The 14,241-nt window shown below is 44.9% G+C and overlaps 1 protein-coding gene and 1 pseudogene across 3 annotated transcripts in view; one reads left to right on the top strand and one right to left on the bottom strand.

Moving 5' to 3' along the window:
- Positions 1–14,241, bottom strand: part of BMPER (BMP binding endothelial regulator) — a 205,420-nt gene that overhangs the window by 51,570 nt on the left and 139,609 nt on the right. The window contains exons 12-13 of one of the 2 annotated variants that reach the window (XM_081102095.1): positions 13,510–13,839; positions 5,286–5,622 (exon numbers count right to left, since the gene is read on the bottom strand). In XM_081102095.1, coding sequence (XP_080958221.1) covers positions 5,286–5,622; positions 13,510–13,839 — 667 coding nt within the window. The remainder of the gene's footprint in view (positions 1–5,285; positions 5,623–13,509; positions 13,840–14,241) is intronic. The other variant, XM_081102096.1, reaches the window with a different exon arrangement.
- On the top strand, positions 695–1,216 carry LOC308526546 (S-phase kinase-associated protein 1-like; annotated as a pseudogene). The gene has a single exon. The product of its transcript is annotated as an S-phase kinase-associated protein 1-like (transcript).

The following is a 14,241-nucleotide window of genomic DNA, read 5'->3' as shown; positions in this document are numbered from 1 at the left end:
GTCAGTGTGGCCTCAGTCAGCATGGGCAGTGGATTTGATATCAGCTGTTGGAATCTCAAGAGAGCCTTGGTGGTGGGGTCTGCCGATTCCTCGTGGAGTTCTCAGTGGGCATGGGAGACACAAGCAGAGAAGACAACCAAGGCTGGGAGAGGGGGTGCAAGTAAGGAATGAGGAAGGAGACACGATCACACACTCAACACATTCCCTTTGGGAGGGCCTCCGCTTCAATCCAAACGTGATTCTAATGATCCCACATCCATGTTTCCGCACTATCCGGCTTCTCTATAGACTGGAATTTGCTCCATAACACACCAGTGAAGGATAACACCAACAATTATTAGAGGATTTAAGGACAAGTCAATTAGCAACTCTAGGACTTACCACATGTTACAAGGTAACTAGTTAAAAATGTAATATGATTCATAATTAAATTATTTTGCACCCAAACAGATTCAATTAGATAATTATAGCAAATTTTGCTGATCACAAAGACTTTAGTTAAGTATTACATTTTCATGCCAAATGAGGCCATGATGGATGAACCACATTTGTGACAAAACAAATCAGCAAAGCTTAAAAAGGTTCCCAAGAGAGGCTGTAAGTGGCTTTGTTCTCCACCTTTTTCTTTTGATTCTGCTGACACTACCCTGCTCTCATTAGCCTCCGGCCTGCTCTTTCCTTGAGACCAAGCACCATGCCTTCAATTAAATTGCAGCATTCTGATGGAGCGATATTTGAAGTTGATGTTGACATTGCCAAATAATCTGTGACTATCAAGACCAAGTTAGAAGAGTTGGGAATGGATGATGAAGGCAATGATGACCCAGTTCCTCTACCCAATGGTGACGCAGCAATACTTATAAAAGGCCATTCAGAGGTGCACCCACCACAGGGACGACCCTCCTCCTCCTGAGGGGGATGAGAACAAAGAAACGCGAACAGATGATATCCCAGTTTGGGACCAAGAATTCCTCAAAGTTAATCAAGGAACACTTTTTGAATTTATTCTGACTGCAAACTATTTAGACATCAAAGGTTTGCTTGATGTTATATGCAAGACTATTGTCAATATGATCAAGGGGCAAACCCTGGAGAGATTCGCAAGCCCTTCAATATCAAAAATGACTTCGCTGAAGAGGAGGAAGCCCAGGTACGCAAAGAGAACCAGTGGTGTGAAGGGAAGTGGGAAGTTGTGCCTGACACTACAACACTGTAAGGATTGTTCCAAATACTAGTTGCCCTGCTCTGCTTATAATTGTTAATATTACACAAACACTAGACAAATGCAGCAGCAAATCAATTGCATTCGCAGAATATTATCCTCATTGCATGTGTAGTTTGGGTACAGATTCCAAACCTATGGCTGAGTTTCTTCCAGTGTGATCAAAAGTATCTTTTTTCTATGCTCTGAATAAAACTGAATTGTGCGTTCGCTATAGGAAAAAGAAAGGTTCCCAAAAGAAAAAAAAAGGGGGGGGGGCATGGTTGGTTAATATGTAGTCATTTCTTATTCATTTACAAAGCTCTTCAAGTTCTTAGACAATGGATGGTATATGAAAAATATTGAACTGGGTGGGAGACCAAAATAAAATAAGAGTTTTAAATCCTAGACATCTCACAAGTAAAGTTTAATTCATAGAAATTAGAATTATTTTGACCTTATAAGAAGACCTATCTCATATTTATAGTAGAACTGGCTCCAGGGAATTTGTCATACGATTCAGAAAATGCCAAAGAAGTAACATTTCCTCAGACAGATGACTTTGCTGCCTCCCTTCTTGATGTTACAAACATAGTCATGCTCATGCTTGGAAAGTTGACTCTGTACGTTATGAGATTTTGTTCTTTGTTCTTAAAGGAAAGTACAGATATTTCTTTGGAGGATGAGGGGAAAATTGAAGGAAAGAAGTTTGTATTCGGTTGATGTGTATGCCCACCCGTGATATCAAGGCAAACCTGTTTGGTTCTGTGACGACCCATAAAAAAGCTCACAGCCCCGGTCATGACTGTGCTTTCAGGTTCGTTCCAGCAATTGCACCAGCGACATAAAACACACAGGCAAAAGCGTCCAGGTGTGGAATATCATGGGGTTGCTATTTTCTTCTTTATTCTTTCCAACATGACTTCACTGTTGTACAGTGAACACCTGCTATTCTTCTTATGAAACAAAAACAACAAAAAATCTTTAAAGAACTGCAATGCAGCCTTCTCTTACACTATCACAGTCAGTGTCATGGAAGACATATGGTTCATTTTACAACTGTTCCACAAACTCATCAGTGAGAATCCATCTAATCAGTTCTCCACAACGAGAGAGGAGAAATGATCAAAAATCAGAAAGATAAGTGGCTCAGCCAGGGGCCAGATTCTCCATAGAGAAGAGGGGACACAAGACAACAAAACTCTTTCCATCTATCATGTGACAACACGGCACTGCCCACTGACCCCAGTCCTCGGAGGAGCAATCTCACCCACCGGGTAGTTACTGTCACACCTACTCTATAGGTAAAGAATCTGTACTCTATAGGTAAAGAATCTGAAACTCAGCCCCCAGCTGGTTTGGCTCAATGGATAGAGTGTCGGCCTGTGGACTGAGGGTTCTGGGTTCGATTCCAGTCAAGGGAACATGTGGGTTGTGGGCTTGATCCACAGTAGGGGGTGTGCAGGAAGCAACCTATCAATGATTCTCTCTCATCATTGATGTTTCTATCTCTCTCCCCCTCTCCTTTCCTCTCTGAAATAAAAAAAAATATTTTTTTTTAAAAAAAATCTGAAACTCAGCTAGCTGCCAGGGCCACACGGCTAGACGGTGGCAGAGTTGAGATGAGGTTCAGCTTGGCATCACCCAAGGTGTTCTCTGTCCATGCCACCCTAAGCTTTGGTCCTCCCTGGAGATCCCCTGAGAACAAAATTGCCTTCCCACATTGTCCAGGTTTATTTCCTTTCTTTTGCCACACGTGTGCTTGGCAGAAGAGAATAAACTAAGGTTCTCCCCTCACTTGAAAACACATGAAGACGCATCTCTGGGTTGGGGAGTGAGATGCCCAGCAGGGTGAGTGACAGGCAGGGTCTCCAGCTCTCCCCTCTTGAGAATGGGTTTTAACACATTCCTGCCTCTTCCAGGAAGGGGTGGCTGACTGTGGAAGGGTGCTCTGCCACCACACCATGCATGCCGAGCACGAGCCCATCTCCCACACACCCTACCTCCAACCTCCGTGCACAATTATCCCCGGAGAGTTCTCATGAGCACCCAAACCTCATGCACCAGGCCCCTTACACAACCCAGTGGCCCCACTGTGCTGCTGTGGCCGCTATGGCAGCGTTTAGAGACAGAAGGCGAGCATCTGCCTGGCCACCTAGCATTCCAATGGTCTCTGTTCATGTCAAAGTTGTTTCTCACAGCTTCTGCCAAGGTGTTCATCATATTCCTGTTTGCAGTCCAGGGATCATAATACAAAATAAATCACCAAAGGGGAAAAAATAGAATTGAAAAGAAAAAAAAAGGGAACTAATCTCTGCAGGCCTGCTGTCCAATTTTTGTTTTCAACACATTCTTTGGACATGGGATGAAGACCAAAAGTGCAGACTGCTGGGCCCCAAGAGAAGCATAGCCTTTCATTTATTTTAGACAGACAAGGACCCAATCAAACTCTATTCCTCAGGTAGGGAGCTTTCAAAAGAGGACTTACACTTGTCAATCATTTAATTAACAGAGGAAATGACAGCGGCCAACAACTATGGAGCATGTACTATGTGTGGGCACTGGGCTGTGCATATGCATTTATGTTCATAATCTCATTGGACCTGAATGACAACTCTTCAAGGTAACTTCTTTTATTATCCCCAGCTTACAGATAAGAAGAATTTGGTCTAAGAGCTTAGATGACTGCTCAAAGTTGTAGAGCTGGGCTAGACTTTTTGCCCTGGGAGACCGCACAGTTCCTAATTGCTATGCTCTACTGCTTCCCATCAGACCTTCAAGTGATGGGCATTAGATTCCAAATAAAACCCAGGTTGCCTGTCTAGCTGCTTACCTCACTCCAAAGTCTAACATTAAGATCTTTCCATTTCATTAGGCAGGAGGTGGGCTCAATGTAGGGGAGGAGAAGGGGAATCCAGAGGATTCAAATTATAACAGGAAAATGGATTGAAAGAGCTAAACGTATGTGTTGCAGCCAAATGGTTTGGCAGATGCAGCCATGTTCAGGGATTTGTGATGACAGGGACAGTCCTTTTTCCACTCCTCTTTGAGCTGCCTTTATATAACTTTATCTTTTATGTCCGAAGATCAAATAAAAAAGATCACATTTAATGAGAACTAGGGGAAATAAACTGGTGGCAATTAAAGAGTAAAAATAACTTCTCTGTGGCTTCAGACCACAGGCGTTTGCTCATTTTAAGAGGCACAGGCAAATCACTTAAGGCCTTTTAGGCTGAGTTGCTCTCGCGTTTCCTCCCACACCCATGGTGATTAAAGTTACAGGCAGTCATAGCTCTTGAGCCCATGGAATTGTGTAGTAAGTAGAAGTACAATCAGGCCAAACTCATCAACTCACAAATGCAACTTGTAACACGGAAGTCAAATGCAAGTCTCCTGTGTAACTGGTTGTTTTGTGTGGAAGGGGATTAATAAGAGTCAGAAAAGGTCAATGAGTAGTTATTTACAAGTCAAAGCAGGAAACATACTGTCGAAGAGAGGCCTTCCTTCCTTCCTTCCTTCACCCTCAAGTTCTGATTCCACTCTCCCTGACTCTGGACACCTAGTTGGCCAAGATCCAAGGGGTCATCACTTCACTGCCCTGTTTTCCACATGCAAATCTGTTTTGGTCTAGACGACTAGGCAGACCTGAACTCTTTCTCAAACTTAGAATAACCAAGTTCATTCAAACCCCCACAGGCAGCCAGAGGGATTTGAGATTCCCACCTCTGCCCTATACCACTGTGGCTTAGACCAGAGCTTGGGAAGTACTCATTGATCTTCGAGTAAAGCAAACACCTGGTAAAATCTTGGGTGTCACTAGCTTTCCGATGACTCTGTAGACACTCAAAAACAGAATAACCTATAGGGTACTACTCTGAAATACTCCCTGAAATTTCCTAATTTGGGATATAATGGGGGACTGACTCAAGATGAAATCAGCTGATGAACAGAAAGACGTAGGAGTGTTTACCCTGTACTTTGGGAACCCTTTTCTGTACACCAAGAGATTTGACACACTCCACATCAAGATCAAGTCTATCCTTGGTCTGTAACCCAATCCCATCCCCCAGAGCACTGCACTTACCGGTAGAAAGTAGCATAGTCCACTGTTGAGTGGCAGGTCTGAAACTCCCAGGACTTGAGTTTCTGGCATTCTCGATGGGCTCGGAGCTTTACCTTCACGGTCCCTTGACACAGTTCAGGCACTGGCTTTCTGCGGGGTCTGTTGCAGAACTCGTTGGACTCCACCCTCCAGGACTCAGCAAAGTCATCCACATCAAACTTGAAGTTTCCATCTCCACCAATTAAGTCATCACGCTTATGTCCATTGTAGTTGCCACAGAGACCACAAAGTTTGCCCTTGAGATGAGGGGCAGCCATGACTTCTACAAAACTGTCTCCATCCCAGGATATTTCCAAACCTAGAGGGAAAGAAGAAAAGGGGATCAACCACTCTTGAATCCATATCAAGAATTCGCAAGTGTATACATCCTTATACAGCACATATGACCATCCCCTAACAAGGAATACTATGGGTTGGTCCACATTCTTGGTTACCTTTCATCCTTGCAATATTAAATGTCATGTGAAATTACACAAATCAATTATTTGTTAGGACTTAGAATTTTTAAACTATACATGGTTTGCCCTTATAATGATATCTTATGTATCCTGGTTTGACTTGTAAATTACTACTCCTTGACCATGTTATTCTAGGGCAGTGGTTGGCAAACTGCGGCTCGCGAGCCACATGCGGCTCTTTGGCCCCTTGAGTGTGGCTCTTCCACAAAATATCAACTTCTGGGCATGGGCCACGAAGTTTCAATCGCACTGTACACGTGCCCGCACATGGTATTTTGTGGAAGAGCCACACTCAAGGAGCCAAAGAGCCACATGTGGCTCACGAGCCGCAGTTTGCCGACCACAGTTCTAGGGTATATATTTTTGCCCTTTTCCAGAGGAATTGTGTTGGCCCAAGTCATGATTTCACTTGTCTGATGATTACTCTAATGCAAAAATGCAAAGATGACAAAAAATGATAATTTTAATGTATTTTTTTCTTTATCTCCAAATCCTCCATATGATTACACCAAATACCAAGTGAAAAATTTCAAATTATTTGCTATAGTGGCTGTAGTAAAGCAATAAATGTATAGCTTCTGAATAAATCCTCTTCAAAGGACGGCTTCAGCCCTGGAGGCATTGGGGCTACCAGGCCATAGGCAAAAATTCCCCCTGTGCTGCATAGAATCAACAGGACAGCACAGTCTTTTTTACCATGGAAACAATCTTCACTCCAGAAGGTAGAGAACACAGGTCCCCCTTTTTTGAAAATATGTTTTTATTGATTTTAGGGAAAGAGGAAGGGAGAAGGATAGAGAGGTAAAAACATCTATGAGAGAGAAATATCAATCAACTGCTCCCTGCACGCCCTCTACTGAGGATCCAGCCAGCAACCTGGCATGTTACCTGTCTGGGAATCAAACAGGTAACCTCTTGGTTCATGGGTTGACACTCAACTACTGAAACACTGGCCAAACCATAGACTTGGTTTGCTGAACTGACGATCTAAAACATTGGTTTTTCTGAGAGTGCCGGGAGCCGGTCCATCCTTGCTGTTTCAAAGGGCCTGGCATATATGGCATACTGTTCTTAAAATGTTCGCTCACCTTCTTGGCACTATGTGTTTTAACCAAGGTCTCCTCTCTGAGGAAGATTGTTTCCCCAGGTAGGGATTTTCCCCTGAAGTTAGGGAGGGAATAAAACCCTCAACTAAGTGCCAGGCGGGTAATTAATCACTTTAACTATGAACAATCATGCTTAAGCTACATAATCTTTACTCCCTGGAATGGAGATAAGAAACGCCCTAACCTTTGTAATAGAGATTGATAGGATTGAATCAACTGTTATAAATACAGATGTAAGAAGACAGAGAGAGAGACAGAACCTAGGCACAGAACCTACACAGAACGTTCTCTAGAGACAGAAGAACTTCGCTGGAGAGAACATGGCAAAAGATCCTGGACAGAAACTGGCCTCAGAACCTAGAGACAGAACCTAGCGAGAGAACATGGCAAAAGATCCTGGACTGAACCTGACTACAGAAATTGGCAAGAGAACCTGACTAGAACCTGGTGACTGAACCTGGCTAGAGAACATGGCTACAGAACCTGGCTGGAGAACCTAGCAAGAGAACATGGATACAGAACCTGGCTGGAGAACCTAGCGAGGGAACATGGCTACAGAACCTGGCTGGAGAACCTGGAGAACCTGGCTGGAGAACCTAGCAAGAGAACATGGACACAGAACCTGGCTGGAGATCCTAAACAGAACTTCACTGGAGATCCAGACCAGAACTTGGCTGGAGATCCTGGCTAGGCTGCTGATCAACTGAACGCTGTCTCCGTGTAATTCCTTCTTCGCCGACTCCGTCCACACCTTTGGGGACCCCTGGACCCGCTGGGGTTGGACCCCAGCATGAGAGCATTCATGTTTCTCCAGAAATGCTTGCCCAAGGCTTCCAGGAGCCACTCCAGCCACTGAAAGGTGGATTTTCTGTGTCACATAGAACATCCAGATTATGCCGTCACAGGTGGTACAGCCACATGTTGCCCTGTTACACACACAGATCAGTGTGACTAGAAGGTAAGGAAGGAATGTCTGCATTCCCATCCTGATCTTGTGTAAGGAGACACCGCCCCCAGAGAAGGGAAAGGCCTCAATGAAAAGCCTTTTGAGGCCCTGGCCAGTGTGGCTCAGTTGGTTGAGCGTCATCCCATGTACAAAAGCTCATCAGTTTGATTCCTGGGCAGGACACGTGCCCAGGCTGTGGGCTCAATACCTGGTAGGGGTGCATGTGGAAGGCAACTAATTGATGTTTCTCTCTCATATTGATGTTTTTCTCTCTCTCCTTCTCCCTTCCTTCTCTCTAAATATCAACAAAAACTTATTTTTAAAAAGCCTTTTGAGGTTCAATACAAAGTAAACATCAAGCTCTTCTAGTCAAAGAAGGTTTCTTTTGGTCACAAATATGTGTTAGATGTGTTTCCTACTGTTCTCCTGGTAATACCCTGGCAGTGCCTGAGCCCCCAGTGAATGGTTGGGCTAGAAAACCAATGAATGCAAGAGAGCCACCTGGGGCATGACCACCCAGGGAACATCTACAACAGGTCAATGTGCACGTCTGCTCTGGGACTTCTCCTTTTTCACTGCCACTGTCTCCTAAGAGTGACAACCCACACAAAAAAGCTCTTTTTAATAGAAAAAAAAGTCTCCCCGTGTGTTTTTTAATCTTACTCTCTTGGGTTTTTTACAAAAACTAGTCTTTCCTTGAACCAGTTTTGAGCATCTGGAAAGAGCAACATGACTCTCTTCCTGAAAGATCCTGCCTGTGCTCTTGGAGTATCAAATGAGGCTGATGAGCAAATGTTCAGAAGATGCCCTGAAGTTGGGGAATAAGGTAGTGATGGGAAAGGAGGCGGAAGGGAAAGGATCTTGCTTGGGTATAAAAATTGGCATAAGGAACATCCAAGTGAGATCAGTAAAACACCGAGAAGTAGGGTTCTAAAGCCAATATTCCCTACGTTTGGACGTGGGCCATGAGAGAAGGCTGGCCAAATAGCATTCCTGTGAGGAGGCCACAGAACCGCCACAAGAAAGAGTTACAGATCTGCTTTAGGGAGAGTTATTGGTAGAATAAACCAGTGGTCTAAAACTGGATATCTCAAGAAATAAACAGAAAAGCCCATATGTAAATCACTATATGGTAAATTAAAGGAATGGATGCATTCTTAGTTCACAACAAATGGTAGAAAAGCTTTTTGGGTTGAGATAAAAGCTGAGTTCAGAAAAGCAGTGAAGTAGAGTTAGGTGAAGAAGCAAGAGAGATGATCCTAAGAAAGTTTCTCTTGGGAGAAATCTGATGAGGAGAAGACAGTGATAGGACAAGGCGAGTAGAGAAGGGACACACTGCTAGAATTCCACATGCTGGGCTGACCTCCCATGTGGATCTCTGAGAAGATGGTGTCAACTCTGACAACCACAACTATCGGATACGCTGATTTATATGTGTACATACCCCATCATCTAGCACAGTATCTGGCACGTAGTGTATACTTACTAAATGAATGAATTGCCCTGTAAATTGATATATCATGCGAAGCCAAGGAAATTGTGAATTTCATGCTGGTTAAGGCACTGAAATAACAATTTTGAGAAAAGACAAGCAAACTATAATATGATTTGTAATACACTCTCTACGGTATAGAGGAAACTTGACCTTACAAGCCTGTAGCCAGGCAGCTGCCCAGCAAGAGAAATGAGGGGGGAAATCAGTTTCATCCACACTCTAACTTTTACAGCACAATTCCAAGACTATTCTGTGCTGCAAAATTTTCCAAACTACAAATCTTTTTCCTAGACAGCAGGCAAACACTCTTCTTCCGAGTGCCACAATGATTGAGAATTTCTATCCAAAGAAGCTCCAACATCACTACTGACAATAACATAATAAATTTGAGACTTTGGCAACTAAATTCATGGGAATTCAACTCACAGTGAACAAGGCGGTCATTGTGTTCTTTCTCTGCCATGGACTGGTGGTCTGTGCAGGCCTGGGGAGACCCCCTGTGTTCTTAGTAAACTCTTCTTAAAACTCTTACCATCTCACTCATAAAACATGGCCCCAAGGTAAGAGCATACTTTTCCTCCTCTTTTCTTTATTACATTAAAAGGATTTTCATGGGCCAATGGTAGCTTTCATATTCTGAAGGGATATATTATTCAACTACCGGTGCCTTTGTCTCTTGCTGTATTGTATACATATGTGTTGGCATGATTTTTTTTTTTTTACTCTCTACATTAGTAAAATCTATTCAAATAGATTACAGTAGTGACAGGCAAAAAAACCCTAACAAGTTGTAATTGAAGAGATTGCTCTTCTAAAAGATATTTTAAATAAGCATCTTAGGAGATGAAATATCATGGAAGTATGGGCTGGGGTTCATCTTTTCTGCAGCTGGGATGAGTTTCCTAATTCTCTTGCTGGAAACCGGGTAGAAACAACTGGCAGAGTCAGAGGCTGGAGCTGAAGCACATTTCCCATCCAGGGCTGAGCAGTGGCCGCATTCCTTCCGCTGTATGAACGGCCTTCCAACTTTCCCTCCTCACCAGTGCGTGTTTTACTAACTTGTTCTTCATCCTTCAAACATGTGACCTAGTTCCAGACCCCTAGTTTGGGGGATTTCCTGGGGGCAGATATGGGGAGTTGTTCTTTTATTTCATAGTTGTTTTTGTTTGTTCTGCTTTGTTTTGTTTTTATTTTGTTATTGTTGCTTTTGTTATCCATTAAAGGAGAGAGGAGGTGGGAAATCAACAGACATACCAGAGAGGTGCTTAAAAATGGATGCTTTTCCGTTCAGTTTACATCAAAAGAAAAACAATTAAAATATATATTTTCCAGGTCCAAGTGTAGAACTCTTGATGAACCCGGAAACAAAGTTAAATAAAAAGCCACACTCACATGTGCTAATGCCTTTCAGGTGGGTCTGCTGTAACTCTTTCAGGTAGAGCTAATGACACGAACAGATGGCAGAAAGGAAATATTTTTCAATTATCTGCCAAGTGCCGAGAGTGGGGTGGGGGAAGTGACGGGATGGGCAGTGCTTTCTTAAGCTACCAAGCGTTGCTCAGAGCCCTGTGTACAACCACGATGTTACCAGGAAAGCAGCTACCACCGAATTCCACCCCAGTGACAGGCCACAGTGCTCCCTGCGGGTGATCCCATCCTGAAATGCTGAGTCCATACACCACAGGGGCAAAGCCATGCCTCCCACTTCCCCTTCCTCCAGGCGCAGGCTTGCTTTAAGCTGTTACTCTAAAGAAAGTACCCTTTGATCATATGAGCTTATGAAACTGGAAAAAAAAAAAAGATGGAAGAAGAGCCCTCAAAGGATATTTTAAACAGACAATCGATAGGCGATAAAAACAAAATATCCCTAAGGGGTACTACAAACTCAGGGTGGTCGACCAGAGTGGAAAAGACTCTTGTCTGGAAACGCAACTGTCCCATTCAAAGGGTAGTGTCAACGCCCATTGAGTGGCCAGAGGAATACAGCTCTTCCCCAGGAAGCAGAGAGCCTGTGAGCTTCACGGCTCCAAGAAACTGTTCAGCTGAGTATGAAGGGAACCACATAAATTACTTGAATCCTCAGATGGAAAAATTAATGAAACTGGCAAACAAAGTTCACGGCCTAGAAGAGTTAGATTCACTAATCCAATGATGGTGCCTATGATGTATTATTATTTTCTTAGCAGCCTCATCCTTCTGCTCATTTTTACAATGTGGACTCTTTACAAAGAGCACACTTCTTCCATAAGGTGCCGCCAGCTGGGAACAGAGCGGTGTGGAACCTCCTAGCTGTTAGCAACCTTTGAGCATCCAGGACCCATGGGAGAATTGGGTTGTGGGTGACTAATAATTTCCATATCAGTAGAACCCACTGTGTTCAGCTGGCTGGCGCACAGATAGGCCAGGCGCTTCTCATTACTGCTGTTTACTCATGTGTCACTGGCGCACATTTTACAGGGACCCACCAACTGCTGCCTCCTTTGAGGGAATGAGCCGAGGCCTCTGTCTGAAGAGGGGCCTGTCATTTGCATCCGACAGCAGGTGGCTATATTTTCTGAGCAGGACTCATCCCTCTAAAGTTGAATGAATGGAGCGCCGCACATCTGCCACACTCAAGGTCAAGCATGGAAATCTTTTCCCCTTTATAGGATGTTGCAGTACATTAACAATGAACGTGCTCTCACTGGAACCATGCTGTCTTCTCTAAATAAAAGCTCTCTGGGCTTCTCCTTGGCTTCCTGCCTTGTTTAGTTAGGCTGGCATTCCATAGGCTAAATCAATTTATCAAACATATATTTGGCTTGAATTGAAACAGTTCACAGGGTTCTGGAGGTAGAGTAGAGCCAAACAATCTCTATAACCCCTCAAAAGTGCCTGCCCTGGCTAATGTTTCCCTTGTGGATGCATATTATCTACATCAGTGGCTCTCAACCTTCCTGATGCCGCTACCCTTTAATACAGTTCCTCATGTTGTGGTGACCCCCAACCATAAAATTATTTTCATTGCTACTTCATAACTGTCATGTTGCTACTGTTATGAATCGTCATGTAAATATCTGATATGCTATATGTGTTTTCCGATGGTCACAACCCACAGGTTGAGAACCGCTGAAAGGAACTGGAACCCAATTGATGCTTTCACTTTGTTAAATTCTCATCAATGCAAAAAGCAAAACATACCCTGATTTCCTCAAGAATCACACTTAAACAAGTAGCATAGGCCAGGAAATTACGCAAACTAACACCCAATCAACAAACAGTATGAATGAACCAAAGGTAGCCTGAAAGGAACCACATGTGATAAAACAAACCGTGTAAATGAGCTGAACTCATACTTCGGGGCCAATACCGAAGAACCAAATTCTGGTCCTACGATGACTCTCTTAGGCAGCACATCACAGACAAAAATTTGCACCTCATTGAGCCCATAGGAGTAACCTAGCAACGGTGAACCTAGCAACCACTGCTGGAGAGGTAGCTAACCCTTTCAATGGAAAGGCAGAGTCCAGTGGGCCTCAGGCAAACAAGGGCTGTTGAGAAAGGGCCTCAGGGTCAGCTCCACATGCCCAAGGCCAGGGGAAGAGCTCTCAGAGAGCCTCCCAAGGGTCCTCCAGCAGGAGCCAATGGTTCCAGCCATCAACCCCGTGAGCATCCTTCCCCAGGGTCCAGAACGGACAGGGCTGCTGGTCACACAGCCCTGCCCCGGCACTGCATCTGCACACCCACACACACTGCGGTTTCCTCTGGAGGACTCCCCCTTCTTGGACCCATGCTGACAAGGAAACACTCTCACAGATGTGAAACGGCACACTACTGACTCAGCTGGGAGGGACACTGACAATTCCAAGCTGGCCATCAGTGGCCTAAAATTAGCAACAAAACACAAGAAGAGGTTATGTGGGGAGCAGGACTGCTGGTTGTGGAATGAGGACGGAAAGGCCCTGGGTGTCCGGGGGTTGCAAGACTGGTGGGACTGGCGTGGGATTGCAAGGCAGAGGGTGTGCCAACGTCTCCGGCTGTTCAGGGGCATCTTCAAGATCTGCTGCCTGCAGCTGGGCCACTTCCCTGCCTCTGGGTTTCCCTGAGCAGAGGGGGAGCCGGGTCCTGAGCGCTCAGGCGATGCTGCTGTGCGGGTTGGCGAGGTGGAGGGCCACACACACCCCGTGCTCCGGAAGCCCACCTGCTTTGGTCGTCACTTTCAGGAGGTAGCCGTCCAGGTCGATGTGGAAGTGCGGCGCCCGCCAGGGCAGCGCGATGCGCGAGCCGTTCCAGCGCACGGTCAGGTGCTGCTGGAGGCTCACGGTGCCCGCACCCAGCACCAGGTCCACCGACTTGGTCCACGAGAAGGAGCGGGTCCTGCGGGCATCGTTCTTCACCAGCACCTGGAAGGGCGAGGCAGGGGAGGAGCAGTCTTTCGTCAAAACGTACTGACACGTCCCCTGAAAGTTAAATGTCCGTCCGTCAAAAGTGTTGTAGTGGGGATCTCCGAATACCGTGCAAACGCCGGGCTCTGCGGATGGGCGAGAGACAAAAGCAGGGTCACAAACCGAGCGCAGGACTCAGGGGAAATGGGGGTGGGGGTCCCTGCAGGAAACCTGGAAGGGGCACCCGCCTGGTAAGGGAGGGCCTTACAGAGATGCTCTAAGCAAAACCAACTTAACACAAAATACAGTTTGGTGGGTTGGTGGTTTTAAAAGTCTGTGCCAGACCTCATAGGACATGGAATGTTCCTGGTGCTTCTTATTTATAACACTTCTGCATTCTTAAAGCATCTCTGTTTTGGAGCCTTGATATGCATCCGTGTTCTTAATGTAAGGGAGGGAGGAATGGAACTAAGATAATTTTGTAAATAGAACTGGACTAATTTTATAACCCGTACAAACAAGAACAAACATAAATAAATAAGAGGCAG

Source organism: Myotis nattereri, assembly GCF_964212035.1.
Source record: "Myotis nattereri genome assembly, chromosome: 11".
Lineage (NCBI taxonomy): Eukaryota > Metazoa > Chordata > Mammalia > Chiroptera > Vespertilionidae > Myotis > Myotis nattereri.
Note: the sequence above shows the minus strand (reverse complement) of the source record. Positions and strands in the feature narration are given on the sequence as shown.